At 46.7% G+C, this 18,370-nt stretch overlaps 1 protein-coding gene across 3 annotated transcripts in view; it reads left to right on the top strand.

Moving 5' to 3' along the window:
- The window catches only part of SLC4A7 (solute carrier family 4 member 7), a 176,740-nt gene that overhangs the window by 86,914 nt on the left and 71,456 nt on the right, over positions 1 to 18,370 (top strand). For all 3 annotated transcript variants that reach the window (XM_069730008.1, XM_069730009.1, XM_069730010.1), the window contains exon 3: positions 16,928 to 17,071. In XM_069730008.1, coding sequence (XP_069586109.1) covers positions 16,928 to 17,071 — 144 coding nt within the window. The remainder of the gene's footprint in view (positions 1 to 16,927; positions 17,072 to 18,370) is intronic.

The raw sequence follows: 18,370 nt of genomic DNA, 5'->3' as shown, positions 1-18,370 counted from the left end.
CCATGTGTGCATACAGGGTAGAACAGCTTTTGTGCAGATAGCCCAAGAGGAGTGGTGGAACTCCCCAGTCTTGTAGACACAAGAGAACAATTATGAAAACAGGAACACATGGGCTACTTGCACAGTGAACAAGTCTGTATGATCATGTTCACACACCACCAAGAAACCATTAGTTAGGACTGCTCTGATAAGGGTATACCGTGAAGATTGGTAGAGCAGCTTAGTATACATTTTTTGCAAAAAACGTATCAACCAAATACCCTGTTTTTTACATCTTTTACTAGCACTTGCGGATTACTGCAACATTTTTTCAAACTGAGTGTTTTTGGTTTTACTATTCTCTTTTGTGTCTTCAGGTTTCTTGGTGGTGTGTGAACATGATCATACAGACTTGTTCACTGTGCAAGTAGCCCATGTGTTCCTATATACAGGAGATGACATACAGATGTATACTATATATAAGGGAGATGACAAACATGTATATACTGAGGTGATGAGGTGAAAATGAGGTGTGAGGTGAAAATAAAAAGGTGTGAGTGCAAAGTGAGAGGAGTGAGGAAAAATAATGGAGTGATCAGAAAATGACAGATGTGAGGTTGAAATGACAAGTGTTAGGGGGGAATGAGAGGAGTGAGGGAGAAAATGAGAGATGTGAGGGAGAAAATGAGAGATGTGATTGGGAAAATGAGAGGCGGGATGGGAAAATAAGAGAAGTGACGTGCTATAACTAACCACAGATGTTTACTATGCCCAGGCAACGCCGGGCTCTTCAGCTAGTGTATGTATATATATATATATATATATACACACATACAGTTAGGTCCATATATATTTGGACAGAGACAACATTTTGCTAATTTTGGTCATAGACATTACCACAATGAATTTTAAACAAAACAATTCAGATGCAGTTGAAGTTGAGACTTTCAGCTTTCATTTGAGGGTATCCACATTAAAATTGGATGAAGGGTTTAGGAGTTTCAGCTACTTAACATGTGCCACCCTGTTTTTAAAGGGACCAAAAGTAATTGGACAATTGACTCCAAGGCTATTTCATGGACACGTGTGGGCAATCCCTTCATTATGTCATTCTCAATTAAGCAGATAAAAGGCCTGGAGTTGATTTGAGGTGTGGTGCTTGCATTTGGAAGGTTTTGCTGTGAAGTAAACATGTGGCCAAAGGAGCTCTCCATGCAGGTGAAACAAGCCATCCTTAAGCTGCGAAAACAGAAAAAAAACCATCCGAGAAATTGCTGCAATATTAGCAGTGGTAAAATCTACAGTTTGGTACATCCTGAGAAAGAAAGCACTGGTGAACTCATCAATGCAAAAAGACCTGGGCGCCCAAGGAAGACAACAGTGGTGGATGATCGCAGAATAATCTCCATGGTGAAGAGAAACCCCTTCACAACAGCCAACCAAGTGAACAACACTCTCCAGGAGGTAGGCGTATCAATATCCAAATCTACCATAAAGAGAAGACTGCATGAAAGTAAATACAGAGGGTTCACTGCACGGTGCAAGCCACTCATAAGCATCAAGAATAAAAAGGCTAGACTGGACTTTGCTAAAAAACATCTAAAAAAAGCCGCACAGTTCTGGAAGAACATTCTTTGGACAGATGAAACCAACATCAACCTCTACCAGAATGATGGAAAGAGAAAAGTATGGCAAAGGCGTGGTACAGCTCATGATCCAAAGCATAGCACATCATCTGTAAAACACGGCGGAGGCAGTGTGATGGCTTGGGCATGCATGGCTGCCAGTGTCACTGGGTCACTAGTGTTTATTGATGATGTGACCCAGGACAGAAGCAGCCGAATGAATTCTGAGGTATTCAGAGCCATACTGTGTGCTCAGATCCAGCCAAATGCAGCCAAACTGATTGGTCGTCGTTTCATACTACAGATGGACAATGACCCAAAACATAAAGCCAAAGCAACCCAGGAGTTTATTAAAGCAAAGAAGTGGAATATTCTTGAATGGCCAAGTCGGTCACCTGATCTCAACCCAATTGAGCATGCATTTCACTTGTTAAAGACTAAACTTCAGACAGAAAGGCCCACAAACAAACAGCAACTGAAAACCACCGCAGTGAAGGCCTGGCAGAGCATCAAAAAGGAGGAAACACAGCGTCTGGTGATGTCCATGAGTTCAAGACTTCAGGCAGTCATTGCCAACAAAGGGTTTTCAACCCAAGTACTAAAAATGACTCTGGGTTCAGCACCTGTTCACACTCAGTCTATGTTTGGATGTGCAGGTCAGGTTTTTTAAATGTTTTCTTTAGCCTTCTGATCGTGCACTCCCCGCCTCCTAGCCACAGGTGTTTTAATCATAGTAGGTCCAATACCCCTCCACAGAAAGAGAGAATTTGAGTCCAAGAAGAGGTTTCACATGTACCCATTCAGATGGAGACGTTTATTCTCGGTGAGGTAGGTCAAGCGTAGGACCTCGTATAAGAGAGATGCCGTAAAGTGGCTACGAGGTACACATAAATATGGCCATTTTTAAGCGCTAAAAGCTCTCATTTTTCATATTTCTAGTGCAGTGATGCAGTTCAAATTTCGTGTTTTCAAGTTTGCATGTTTTGGCGCTGCAGTGTGCTGCCCTTTTTTACTTAATTAAGTACTAAAAATGAACATTTTATTTAAAATTATTGAATCTGTCCAATTACTTTTGGTCCCTTTAAAAACAGGGTGGCACATGTTAACCCCTTTACCCCCAAGGGTGGTTTGCACGTTAATGACCAGGCCAATTTTTACAATTCTGACCACTGTCCCTTTATGAGGTTATAACTCCGAAACGCTTCAACGGATCCTGGTGATTCTGACATTGTTTTCTCGTGACATATTGTACTTCATGATAGTGGTAAAATTTCTTTGATAGTACCTGCATTTATTTGTGAAAAAAACGGAAATTTGGCGAAAATTTTGAAAATTTCGCAATTTTCAAACTTTGAATTTTTATGCAATTAAATCACAGAGATATGTCACACAAAATACTTAATAAGTAACATTTCCCACATGTCTACTTTACATCAGCATAATTTTGGAACCAATTTTTTTTTTTGTTAGGGAGTTATAAGGGTTAAAAGTTGACCAGCAATTTCTCATTTTTACAACACCATTTTTTTTTAGGGACCACGTCTCATTTGAAGTCATTTTGAGGGGTCTATATGATAGAAAATGCCCAAGTGTGACACCATTCTAAAAACTGCACCCCTCAAGGTGCTCAAAACCACATTCAAGAAGTTTATTAACCCTTCAGGTGTTTAATAGGAATTTTTGGAATGTTTAAATAAAAATGAACATTTAACTTTTTTACACAAAAAATTTAATTCAGCTCCAATTTGTTTTATTTTACCAAGGGTAACAGGAGAAATTGGACCCAGAAAGTTGTTGTCCAATTTGTCCTGAGTACGCTGATACCCCACATGTGGCAGTAAACCACTGTTTGGGCGCATGGGAGAGCTCGGAAGGGAAGGAGCGCAGTTTGACTTTTCAATGCAAAATTGACAGAAATTGAGATGGGACGCCATGTTGCGTTTGGAGAGCCACTGATGTGCCTAAACATTGAAACCCCCCACAAGTGACACCATTTTGGAAAGTAGACCCCCTAAGGAACTTATCTAGAGGTGTGGTGAGCACTTTGACCCACCAAGTGCTTCACAGAAGTTTATAATGCAGAACCGTAAAAATAAAAAATCATTTTTTCACAAAAATTATATTTTTGCCCCCAATTTTTTATTTTTCCAAGGGTAAGAGAAGAAATTGGACCTCAAAAGTTGTTGTACAATTTGTCCTGAGTACGCTGATACCCCATATGTGGGGGGGAACCACCGTTTGGGCGCATGGGAGGGCTCGGAAGGGAAGGAGCGCCATTTGGAATGCAGACTTAGATGGAATGGTCTGCAGGCGTCACATTGCGTTTGCAGAGCCCCTAATGTACCTAAACAGTAGAAACCCCCCACAAGTGACACCATTTTGGAAAGTAGACCCCCTAAGGAACTCATCTTGATGTGTTGTGAGAGCTTTGAACCCCCAAGTATTTCACTACAGTTTATAACGCAGAGCCATGCAAATAAAAAATATTTTTTTTTCCACAAAAATTATATTTTAGCCCCCAGTTTTGTATTTTTCCAAGGTTAGCAGGAGAAATTGGACCCTAAATGTTGTTGTCCAATTTGTCCTGAGTACGCTGATACCCGATATGTGGGGGGGAACCACCGTTTGGGCGCATGGGAGGGCTCGGAAGGGAAGGAGCATCATTTGGAATGCAGACTTAGATGGATTGGTCTGCAGGCGTCACATTGCGTTTGCAGAGCCCCTAATGTACCTAAACAGTAGAAACCCCCCACAAGTGACCCCATATTGGAAACTAGACCCCTCAATGAACTTATCTAGATGTGTTGTGAGAACTTTGAACCCCCAAGTGTTTCACTACAGTTTATAACGCAGAGCCGTGAAAATAAAAAATCTTTTTGTTTTCCCACAAAAATTATTTTTTAGCCCCCAGTTTTGTATTTTCCCAAGGGTAACAGGAGAAATTGGTCCACAAAAGTTGTTGTCTAATTTGTCCTGAGTACGCTGATACCCCATATGTTGGGGTAAACTCCTGTTTGGGCACACAGGAGAGCTCGGAAGGGAAGGAGCACTGTTTTACTTTTTCAATGCAGAATTGGCTGGAATTGAGATCGGACGCCATGTCGTGTTTGGAGAGCCCCTGATGTGCCGAAACAGTGGAAACCCCCCAATTATAACTGAAACCCTAATCTAAACACACCCCTAACCCTAATTCCAACGGTAACCCTAACCACACCTCTAACCCTGACACACCCCTAACCCTAATCCCAACCCTATTCCCAACTGTAAATGTAATCTAAACCCTAACCCTAACTTTAGCCCCAACCCTAACCCTAACCCTAGCCCTAACCCTAGCCCTAACCCTAACCCTAGCCCTAACCCTAGCCTTAACCCTAACCCTAGCCCTAACCCTAGCCCTAACCCTAGCCCTAATGGGAAAATGGAAATAAATACATTTTTTTTATTTTTCCCTAACTAAGGGGGTGATGAAGGGGGGTTTGATTTACTTTTATAGCGGGTTTTTTAGCGGATTTTTATGATTGGCAGCCGTCACACACTGAAAGACCCTTTTTATTGCAAAAAATATTTTTTGCAATACCACATTTTGAGAGCTATAATTTTTCCATATTTTGGTCCACAGAGTCATGTGAGGTCTTGTTTTTTGCGGGACGAGTTGACGTTTTTATTGAAAACATTTTTGGGCACGTGACATTTTTTGATCGCTTTTTATTCCGATTTTTGTGAGGAAGAATGACCAAAAGCCAGCTATTCATGAATTTCTATTGGGGGAGGCGTTTATACCGTTCCGCGTTTGGTAAAATTGATAAATCAGTTTTATTCTTCGGGTCAGTGCGATTACAGCGATACCTCATTTATATCATTTTTTTATGGTTTGGCGCTTTTATACGATAAAAACTATTTTACAGAAAAAATAATTATTTTTGCATCGCTTTATTCTCAGGACTATAACTTTTTTATTTTTTTGCTGATGATGCTGTATGGCGGCTCTTTTTTTGCGGGACAATGACGCTTTCAGCGGTACCATGGGTATTTATATCTGTCTTTTTGATCGCGTGTTATTCCACTTTTTGTTCGGCGGTATGATAATAAAGCGTTGTTTTTTGCCTCGTTTTTTTTTTTTTTTTTTCTTACGGTGTTTACTGAAGGGGTTAACTAGTGGGACAGTTTTATAGGTCGGGTCGTTACGGACACGGCGATACTAAATATGTGTACTTTTATTGTTTTTTTTTTTTTATTTAGATGAAGAAACGTATTTATGGGAATAATATTTTTTTATTTTTTTTCATTATTTTGGAATATTTTTTTTTATTTTTTTTTACACATTTGGAAAATTTTTTTTTTACTTTTTTCCCAGGGGGGGACATCACAGATCAGTGATCTGACAGTTTGCACAGCACTCTGTCAGATCACTGATCTGACATGCAGTGCTGCAGGCTTCACAGTGCCTGCTCTGAGCAGGCTCTGTGAAGCCACCTCCCTCCCTGCAGGACCCGGATCCGCGGCCATCTTGGATCCGGGGCTGGAGGGAGCAGGGAGGGAGGTGAGACCCTCGCAGCAACGCGATCACATCGCGTTGCTCCGGGGGTCTCAGGGAAGCCCGCAGGGAGCCCCCTCCCTGCGCGGTGCTTCCCTGCACCGCCGGCACATCGCGATCATCTTTGATCGCGGTGTGCCAGGGGTTAATGTGCCGGGGGCGCATTCTATAATGCTGTAGATAAGCCCCTGGTCCGACCTAAAAGATAAAAAAAATAAGTTATATTATACTCCCCTGGCAGGGCGGTCCGGTCCGATGGGTGTCACAGGTCTGGTTCCGGCGCCTCCCATCTTCTTGCGATGCCGTCCTCCTGCTTGCTTCAGGCTCCCCGGCATCGCGCTCCTGTGCAGGCGTACTTATCTGCCCTGTTGAGGGCAGAGCCAAGTACTGCAGTGCCCAGGCGTCAGAGGAAAGGTCAGAGAGGTCCAGCACCTGCGCACTGCAGTACTTTACGCTGCCCTCAACAGGGCAGAGAAGTATGCCTGCACAGGAGCGCGATGCCGGGGAGCCATGAAGTAAAAGGAGGGTGGTGATCATAAGAAGATGGGAGGCGCTGGACCTGTGACACCCATCGGACCGGCCTGCTCCCCCGGGTGAGTATAATAAAACTTATTTTTCTTCTCTTTCAGGTCAGACCGGGGGGGTGGGCTTATCTACAGCATTATAGAATGCTGTACATAAGCCCTGAAAGGCAGTGGCCGCATCTTATATCGGCCAAAACAGCTGACAGGTTCCCTTTAAGCCGCATGTATTGAAGAAAACTTCTAAAATGATCGCATTTGTGTGATAAAACGGGAAAATGTGCCTAGTCAGAAACTGAGGAAAATGGCCCGGTCATGAACTGGTTAATCGATCGAGCCTTATGTTTATAATGGAGACATATCCAGATGATAAATATATTAATTTTATCTGTGGATGACATTGATTGCATAAATAGCAGGGTGTTAATATTATGGAATTATCTTAATTGACATTTTCGCAGTTTGTCGTATTAAGGCCTCTTTCACACATCAGTTTTTTTGCAATCATTCACAATCTGTCGAATTTTGAAAAAAAAACCGGATCCAGCGACTGATGTCGCCGGATCCTTTTTTTTCTTCTCAGACTTATATTAGCGACAGATGGCCTCACGTTTCATCCGTCGAAAATTGTTTGGCTGGAGATGACGGACAAAGTAATGTTTTTTGTATCCGTCGAAAAATGGACTGCGACAGATTCCGTTTTTTTTAACTGAGCATGCTCTGCTTCTTTTGGATCCAATTAGCCAGCCCCCTAGTTGGATCCGTTGCATCAGTTTTTCACAATCTTTGACGGATCTGTCAAGCCAACGGATTGTGACTGACGACAAAAAACTGATGTGTGAAAGGGGCCTATGCCGTCTACTACTGCGACCACTTAGCGCGAGGTTATCGCCGTTCACACGGCCGCCACTTCCTGCTCCCCCAGTCGTTATCTTGTTATCTCCCTTACACCATTGCCTTGGTGAACATCCATTTTGGTGCTTTCCTAGAATTGTTTTCTTTTGGAGTTAGAATTCTTCGGTTACTAGAAGTAAAATACTTTCATTGTCTTCGATTTCTTACTATAAAAAACCTTTATTTGATTGATATCCGTCAGTCAGACCATGACTGTTACCTTAGCTTTGTGCCGGCGTCATTCAAAGCCATTTGCTTAGTCTAAATATGACCATAAATTTGATTTTTTTTGACATCCACATTAACAGCTGTGGTCAGCCATGTAGCGTTCTGTGTAAGGAGGCTGGAGATGAGCTGCAGCCAGGAACCTCTGCTTTCATTTCTCCGTATATGAAAACCAGACAGTGAGGAATGGGTGGTAAGTATTTTTCTGACAGGCTGAGTTCATTTTGCGTTTTGCTCTCAAGTCAGTGGCTCCGTCGGCCTTATGTCTGAATTCATGAAAAACAGGTTTGTGGCCTCTGCTCTGCCAGAGCACAGAGTGACTCCATCTGCATCATTCCCGTCAGTGGCCCCATCTGTCCACGTGCCTGAATCCTGTTGTCTAGGACTTCAGACATGAGCTCTGACAGAACCACTGACGTGAGGATGAAGCACAATATGAACATTGCCTCATTGGGTATGACTGCAAAGTGTTCATCCATTTCTTTCCTTCCATTTTCCACTCGGGCTGTAAATGTAACCTAAATCACACCTAACAGGGATCATCCATGGCTGATGACCACCACCCCACATACAGCTACCGAGCTCTGGGCCAATTATGAACACGCACACACTCTCCTCTCACACCACACCGCATCCAGCTACCGAGCTCTGGGCCAATAATGAACACGCACACACTCACCTCTCACACCACACCACACCACATCCAGCTACCGAGCTCTGGGCCAATAATGAACACGCACACACTCACCTCTCACACCACACCACATCCAGCTACCGAGCTCTGGGCCAATAATGAACTCGCACACACTCACCTCTCACACCACACCACACCACATCCAGCTACCGAGCTCTGGGCCAATAATGAACACGCACACACTCGCCTCACATCACACCACATCCAGCTACCGAGCTCTGGGCCAATAATGAACTCGCACACACTCACCTCTCACACCACACCACATCCAGCTACCGAGCTCTGGGCCAATAATGAACTCGCACACACTCACCTCTCACACCACACCACATCCAGCTACCGAGCTCTGGGCCAATAATGAACTCGCACACACTCGCCTCTCACACCACACCGCATCCAGCTACCGAGCTCTGGGCCAATAATGAACTCGCACACACTCACCTCTCACACCACACCACATCCAGCTACCGAGCTCTGGGCTAATAATGAACACGCACACACTCACCTCACACCACACCGCATCCAGCTACCGAGCTCTGGGCCAATAATGAACACGCACACACTCACCTCACACCACACCACACCACATCCAGCTACCGAGCTCTGGGCCAATAATGAACTCGCACACACTCTCCTCACACCACACCGCATCCAGCTACCGAGCTCTGGGCCAATAATGAACACGCACACACTCGCCTCACATCACACCACATCCAGCTACCGAGCTCTGGGCCAATAATGAACTCACACACACTCACCTCTCACACCACACCACATCCAGCTACCGAGCTCTGGGCCAATAATGAACTCGCACACACTCGCCTCTCACACCACACCGCATCCAGCTACCGAGCTCTGGGCCAATAATGAACTCGCACACACTCGCCTCACACCACACCGCATCCAGCTACCGAGCTCTGGGCCAATAATGAACACGCACACACTCGCCTCACATCACACCACATCCAGCTACCGAGCTCTGGGCCAATAATGAACTCGCACACACTCGCCTCACACCACACCGCATCCAGCTACCGAGCTCTGGGCCAATAATGAACACGCACACACTCGCCTCTCACACCACACCGCATCCACACCACATCCAGCTACCGAGCTCTGGGCCAATAATGAACACGCACACACTCGCCTCACACCACACCGCATCCAGCTACCGAGCTCTGGGCCAATAATGAACTCGCACACACTCGCCTCACACCACACCGCATCCAGCTACCGAGCTCTGGGCCAATAATGAACTCGCACACACTCGCCTCACACCACACCGCATCCACACCGCATCCAGCTACCGAGCTCTGGGCCAATAATGAACACGCACACACTCACCTCTCACACCACACCACATCCAGCTACCGAGCTCTGGGCCAATAATGAACTCGCACACACTCGCCTCTCACACCACACCGCATCCACACCGCATCCAGCTACCGAGCTCTGGGCCAATAATGAACACGCACACACTCACCTCACACCACACCACACCACATCCAGCTACCGAGCTCTGGGCCAATAATGAACTCGCACACACTCGCCTCACATCACACCACATCCAGCTACCGAGCTCTGGGCCAATAATGAACTCGCACACACTCGCCTCACACCACACCACATCCAGCTACCGAGCTCTGGGCCAATAATGAACTCGCACACACTCGCCTCACACCACACCGCATCCAGCTACCGAGCTCTGGGCCAATAATGAACACGCACACACTCACCTCTCACACCACACCGCATCCAGCTACCGAGCTCTGGGCCAATAATGAACACGCACACACTCACCTCTCACACCACACCACATCCAGCTACCGAGCTCTGGGCCAATAATGAACACGCACACACTCGCCTCTCACACCACACCGCATCCACACCACATCCAGCTACCGAGCTCTGGGCCAATAATGAACACGCGCACACTCGCCTCACACCACACTGCATCCAGCTACCGAGCTCTGGGCCAATAATGAACACGCGCACACTCGCCTCACACCACACCGCATCCAGCTTCCGAGCTCTGGGCCAATAATGAACACGCACACACTCACCTCTCACACCACACCACATCCAGCTACCGAGCTCTGGGCCAATAATGAACTCGCACACACTCGCCTCACACCACACCGCATCCACACCACATCCAGCTACCGAGCTCTGGGCCAATAATGAACACGCACACACTCACCTCTCACACCACACCACATCCAGCTACCGAGCTCTGGGCCAATAATGAACACGCACACACCTCTCACACCACACCACATCCAGCTACCGAGCTCTGGGCTAATAATGAACACGCACACACCTCTCACACCACACCACATCCAGCTACCGAGCTCTGGGCCAATAATGAACACGCACACACTCGCCTCACACCACACCGCATCCAGCTACCGAGCTCTGGGCCAATAATGAACTCGCACACACTCGCCTCTCACACCACACCACATCCAGCTACCGAGCTCTGGGCCAATAATGAACACGCACACACTCGCCTCACACCACACCACTTCCAGCTACCGAGCTCCGGGCCAATAATGAACACGCACACACTCGCCTCACACCACACCACATCCAGCTACCGAGCTCTGGGCCAATAATGAACACGCACACACTCGCCTCACACCACTTCCAGCTACCGAGCTCCGGGCCAATAATGAACACGCACACACTCGCCTCACACCACACCACATCCAGCTACCGAGCTCCGGGCCAATAATGAACACGCACACACTCGCCTCACACCACACCACTTCCAGCTACCGAGCTCCGGGCCAATAATGAACACGCACACACTCGCCTCACACCACACCACATCCAGCTACCGAGCTCCGGGCCAATAATGAACACGCACACACTCGCCTCACACCACACCACATCCAGCTACCGAGCTCCGGGCCAATAATGAACACGCACACACTCGCCTCACACCACACCCAGCTACCGAGCTCTGGGCCAATAATGAACTCGCGCACACTCGCCTCACACCACACCACATCCAGCTACCGAGCTCTGGGCCAATAATGAACACGCACACACTCGCCTCACACCACACCCAGCTACCGAGCTCTGGGCCAATAATGAACTCGCGCACACTCGCCTCACACCACACCACATCCAGCTACCGAGCTCTGGGCCAATAATGAACACGCACACACTCGCCTCACACCACACCACTTCCAGCTACCGAGCTCCGGGCCAATAATGAACACGCACACACTCGCCTCACACCACACCCAGCTACCGAGCTCTGGGCCAATAATGAACTCGCACACACTCGCCTCACACCACACCACATCCAGCTACCGAGCTCTGAGCCAATAATGAACACGCACACACTCGCCTCACACCACACCCAGCTACCGAGCTCTGGGCCAATAATGAACTCGCACACACTCGCCTCACACCACACCACATCCAGCTACCGAGCTCTGGGCCAATAATGAACACGCACACACTCGCCTCTCACACCACACCGCATCCAGCTACCGAGCTCTGGGCCAATAATGAACACGCGCACACACTCGCCTCACACCACACCACATCCAGCTACCGAGCTCTGGGCCAATAATGAACTCGCACACACTCGCCTCTCACACCACACCGCATCCAGCTACCGAGCTCTGGGCCAATAATGAACACGCGCACACACTCGCCTCACACCACACCACATCCAGCTACCGAGCTCTGGGCCAATAATGAACTCGCACACACTCGCCTCACACCACACCACTTCCAGCTACCGAGCTCCGGGCCAATAATGAACTCGCACACACTCGCCTCACACCACACCCAGCTACCGAGCTCTGGGCCAATAATGAACTCGCACACACACTCGCCTCACACCACACCACATCCAGCTACCGAGCTCTGGGCCAATAATGAACTCGCACACACTCGCCTCACACCACACCACACCACATCCAGCTACCGAGCTCCGGGCCAATAATGAACTCGCACACACTCTCCTCACACCACACCACACCACATCCAGCTACCGAGCTCTGGGCCAATAATGAACTCGCACACACTCGCCTCACACCACACCACACCACATCCAGCTACCGAGCTCCGGGCCAATAATGAACTCGCACACACTCGCCTCACACCACACCACATCCAGCTACCGAGCTCCGGGCCAATAATGAACACGCACACACTCGCCTCACACCACACCACATCCAGCTACCGAGCTCTGGGCCAATAATGAACACGCACACACTCGCCTCTCACACCACACCGCATCCAGCTACCGAGCTCTGGGCCAATAATGAACACGCGCACACACTCGCCTCACACCACACCACATCCAGCTACCGAGCTCTGGGCCAATAATGAACTCGCACACACTCGCCTCACACCACACCACACCACATCCAGCTACCGAGCTCTGGGCCAATAATGAACTCGCACACACTCACCTCTCACACCACACCGCATCCAGCTACCGAGCTCTGGGCCAATAATGAACACGCGCACACACTCGCCTCACACCACACCACATCCAGCTACCGAGCTCCGGGCCAATAATGAACTCGCACACACTCGCCTCACACCACACCACATCCAGCTACCGAGCTCTGGGCCAATAATGAACACGCACACACACTCGCCTCACACCACACCACATCCAGCTACCGAGCTCTGGGCCAATAATGAACTCGCACACACTCGCCTCACACCACACCACATCCAGCTACCGAGCTCTGGGCCAATAATGAACTCGCACACACTCGCCTCACACCACACCACATCCAGCTACCGAGCTCTGGGCCAATAATGAACACGCGCACACACTCGCCTCACACCACACCACATCCAGCTACCGAGCTCTGGGCCAATAATGAACTCGCACACACTCGCCTCACACCACACCCAGCTACCGAGCTCCGGGCCAATAATGAACACGCACACACTCGCCTCACACCACACCCAGCTACCGAGCTCTGGGCCAATAATGAACTCGCACACACACCCGCCTCTACAGCAGTTAAAGAAAAAGCACTATGGCGTCTGTCATGGACCAAACTGATTAAACTAGAAAAGGTTACAGCTCTAACAAAAACTAAGATTACATACAACACAAGCAAATTGCGTCAAAAAGGTACCCAAAATATCCAATGCAACCCTTAGTCTCTACTCCGCCTTATCGGGTATGGAAGGATGTTTAGTTCTGTGTGTAGAAGAGCATTAGTACTGGTCGATAGTGATGAGCGAACGTGCTCAGATGAGGTGTTATCTGAGCATGCTGCAGTGCTAACCGAGCATTTTCTGTGTGCATTAATAATCTGGCAGCTGCAATACATGCAAGGATTACCTAACAGGCACTTCCTGCATGTATTGCAACTTACGGCTGTCGAGCAACCGCGAGACATGCAGCCTCTGGGACTCTTAACATATTATTCGAAGTCAGTCGGCACTAGAGCATGCTCAGATAACACCTTATACGAGCACGTTCCCTCATCACTACTGGCATTTAATAGCTCGTTTAGATCTACTGACCATATTTCCAGGCACAGAACGATCGTTAATATGATCATTTTGTACTCGTGGAATATCCTTGTTCTTTGCAGCACATGTCCGATTTACCCAGAACGATGTGCTGCAGGCTCAAAAATCATTTCACCTGATGAACGAAAGCTTTGCTTATTTATTGGGTGTTTGGCAAACTGTTTAGAGGACACATAATCGGAGAATGAGCATACATGGGAGCACTTGTTCTCGATTTAAGGGCAAGTGTAAATGCATCCCGAGGTCCTAACTTTATACCGTATTTAGTCATTGGCTCCTATTTATAGAACTGTCCATCGCTTTATTAGAAGTTAGTAAGTCTTCCCATGCTTTAAAAAGAATCTGTCACCTAATCTGAGAGCAGCATAATCTACAGGCAGAGACCTTGATTCCAGCATTGCGTCACTTACTGGGCTTCTTGCTGTAGTTTTGATTATCTTCTGCGGTGATGGTGAACCTGCTGCCATGTAGTCCTCCATATACATATGCTCTGTATAACTCCGCCACTGGCAGCGTTCTGTCTATGCTAATCAGAGGTGTAGGCAGGTTATACCCAGTTCAGCATCAGGGAACGGCTAGATCTACAGCAGATCAAATTAGATTTTATCTAAAAAATAACAGCAAGCAGCCCAGTAAGTAACATATTGCTGGAATTTCTGTCTCTGCTCTTATATTATGCTGTTCTCAGATGGGGTAGCAAATACCTGGTGACAAATTGCCTTTAATGCTGCAGCCAGGCTTAGGCTATATTCTTGTAGATTGTGAGCCCTCGCAGACAGGGTCCTCTCTCCTCCTGTACCAGTTGTGACTTGTATTGTTTAAGATTATTGTACTTGTTTTTATTATGTATACCCCTCCTCACATGTAAAGCGCCATGGAATAAATGGCGCTATAATAATAAATAATAATATTCACACATCTACATGAATTTTAACGTACATGAGGAAAGGACCGTGTTTTTTTTTTTTTTTTTTCCCCCCATTCCTTGCATGTAGAATCTTTACTTTGCTTCTTTTCTTTAACCCCTTAGTGACAGACACATTTAAAAAATCTTTATGTAAAATGCAAGTGACTAGCACACTCCAAAAGTGTTGTGATGCAAAGTGGGGGTTTTATTTACATACAGTATTCACAAACGTTTCGGTCGTTACTGGACCTTCATCAGTGTGAAGACATATAGGTCGCGGGGGTAGGCACAAGCCGCAGAGATACAATGGTGTGTCACAAGTGACACTAACTGCTGGATGGAGCAGGAGCCACGCGGAATGTACTGCCAGTATGGGCTGCAAAATAGTGCGCATGAGGTAGAAACAAGCTACTGAGATAGGGTAATGTGTCACGGACTGACACTATCTGCGGAATGAAGCAGGAGGCACGTGGTATGTACCGCCAGTATGGGCTGCAAAATAGTGCTCAAGGGGTAGGCACAAACTGCTGAATGAAGCAGGGGCCACACGGTATACACAGCCAATCTGGGCTGCAGGAATAGTGCGCACTATCCGCCTCATCAGCAACAGGAAGCACGCGGTGTGGAAGCGAAAAATACTGAACGTGTGCACATGGCCTTAAGGCCGCTATTTGCAAGTGAATTGCCATGACAAACATCAGGACCACGCAATCGTGATCTCAGGGTGCATATGGGGATAAAGAGGGAGAAGCCACACTCTTTTAAACATTTATATGACATAGTCGTTATTGACAGCAGCATCTAAGGGGTTAAACAGATATGGACGGTGACAACACTGATCGTGGCTGATGCAGCAAGTTGTCAGCTATAGTGTACAGCTGACAGCTGCTGGACTGTCCCCTGTATGGGGAGGCTATTCTCTAATATCTCAGGTCGGTTAAAACACGTATCGGCGTATCTGTACTCTCATGGCAATAAAAAGACCCCTGGAAATTCACGTTTTGTTTGAAATTTATCATTAAGCAACAATGGAAATCGGAAGCCATTTGATTTGCATCTGTGTCTCCAGAATCCCTATAGACTTGAATAGTCGGATGCACAAGCACAGCTCAGAATGGCCCGCTGAGTCTCAAGCATCTCCCACACGGATCCATGTTGTTCACTGCTATATAGACCGCACATGAGCCTGTCATATGGATGTGTGACTGCAGCCTTTATGTGGAATTCCTAACACTACAAACAGCCATGGCCCATTCTCTCCCCATCCTGCAATAAATGTGCATTTCTGAGGTTTTTTGTATTTCCAATGTTCTTCCATTTACATGCATAGTGACCTATTTTGAATACTGAAGTCATTTAACATTGGTGTCAGACTGGAAAGGTCCTACACTGAATTCTTTGAAAGTTGAGAATAATCTTTCCTGCCCCCCCGATACGTCTGTATGTCTCTCAGGGCTGTGGAGTCGGTAAGCCAAACCTCCGACTCCTACTCCTCAATTTCCATGACACCGACTCAGACTCCACCAAAATGGGCTCCGACTCCACGACTCTGACTCCACAGCCCTGACTCTCTCCACCCCAGACCTAAGAACCTCAAGAAAGATTCACATTCATAATCACGGCTGATGCTTTCTACGCTGCACTATGCAATTTTACTCAAGTTTACAGGACAAAATCTGACTCCTTTTTTCATCTTTAGAGCAACAAAGTTCTCATTCCTTCTATTTTGTTGCTAGTTTTTGTTCCTAGAGCTAAATGACCAACGATTTGTATCCATTCTATGGGCGAATAAACCAATATACCGTCTTCTGTGACCCATGGTGTAGAATGAAAATGCTTTATAGAAGTGCTAGTCTCTTCTTGTCGTCATTCAGTAATTCTAGACGCCTTGATGTAACCTTTTATCTTCATTTTGGAGACCATGGTTATAAATGTTGCCATGAGATATATTTTGGAGGTAGTGGCATCCTGTAATAACGTCTTCAGTTTCTTTGACGTGTTTTCTTTAATTTTCCCTTCTAGGTCACAGAGCAGTTTATATCGGGGTTCACGTACCGCTAGGCAGACAGAGCCGTAGACGTCATAGACATCGTGGGCACAGACATCACCGAAGAAGAAAAGAAAAAGAAAACGATAAAGATGATGGACGAGAATCTCCCAATTATGGTAAGGGTTTTTTTTTTTTTTTAAAGGCGCCGTATTCCATTTTCTTTTATTCTCCCAACCTTAAGGTCTGTTCACACTGTGGCTCTGAACCGCCATGACTGGCATTGGCGCATGCTAGAGGTATGCTCCTCTTAACCTGGCGCTTCTTATCAGCTGCTGTGTGCCACTGCAAAAATGTGCTCCTGTCAGAGGCTGGCGAAAACGGTCAGAGCAGACTCTTCTCCAAAATACTCAGGCCTAGATATAGAGAGTCAAATTAATGAAATGCATCAAACACTTGATTTGAATGGGAAAACATGCCCATAGTTCACATGGTGGAGTATCAAAAGAATGAAATGTGTGTTTTGTTTTATTTTTGTTTACTTTTGTCCTTTAAAAAAAAAAAACATAATTAGGAGGTTTTTCTTCCAAAAAAATCTAAGTAAAAAAAAACAAACAAACTCCCATGTGAGTGCAGGCTTATTTGGACTCCAAAAAAATAAAGAAACGGTGCCTGTGCACTTACAAGTAGTTAGTTGCTACCTACCTGTCTGTTGTGACCGGCGCTGTTCTCCGCAGGTACAGAGCGGTCACACACTTCCGCTGATATCACATCAACAAGGCGGCTGTTTCTCTTCCTGTTGACAGGCTGGGACTACTGGTGTCATGGTAGTAGGCAGCCGGCTCCCCGCTGTGTAATTGGGGGAAGTTGGCTGTCAATCATCATGACACCAGTAGTCCCACCCTGTCAACAGGAAGAGAAATTGCTGCTCTGTTGACAGGGAGCAGCAGAATGTCCGGCAGGAGCGGTCAATGACCGGCGCCCGGTATAACAGGCAGGTAGTGGTCTCTGTTAGCAGCTACATGCCATGTAGTGCTTAGGCACATTTTATAAACTCCTAGATATCTCCTTTAACTCTGGCGTTTGGGGTAGTGCAGTGATAAGACGCTTCAAATTCATTAAGAAGCCCATTTCACTTAATGGCTCTGGCGCATCTTATCAGTGGCCTGCGCCTTGCAGAAGTGTTACTCCAGGAAAGTAAACAATTCTGTTGTAAGAAACGCCACTACTTTTGATGAATTTGGTGGGTTGTCACTCCCCATCCTAGCTCCTCCCATTTTGGCAGAGCTGCTCGAAATTGGTGTGAGAGCACCAAAAGTCACAAAGTTTACCCAACTTTGAAAATTGAGTGTTTTGTGCCAATTTTCTGATGTAAACACTTTTATAAATTGGGGCCAAAGTGTGAACATACTGTAAAGTGATCCCAACAGATCCTGAGATTATAGCGGTGTCACAGCATATTCAGTTAGGTATGCCCT

Source organism: Ranitomeya imitator, chromosome 6 (assembly GCF_032444005.1).
Source record: "Ranitomeya imitator isolate aRanImi1 chromosome 6, aRanImi1.pri, whole genome shotgun sequence".
Taxonomy (NCBI): domain Eukaryota; kingdom Metazoa; phylum Chordata; class Amphibia; order Anura; family Dendrobatidae; genus Ranitomeya; species Ranitomeya imitator.
Note: the sequence above shows the minus strand (reverse complement) of the source record. Positions and strands in the feature narration are given on the sequence as shown.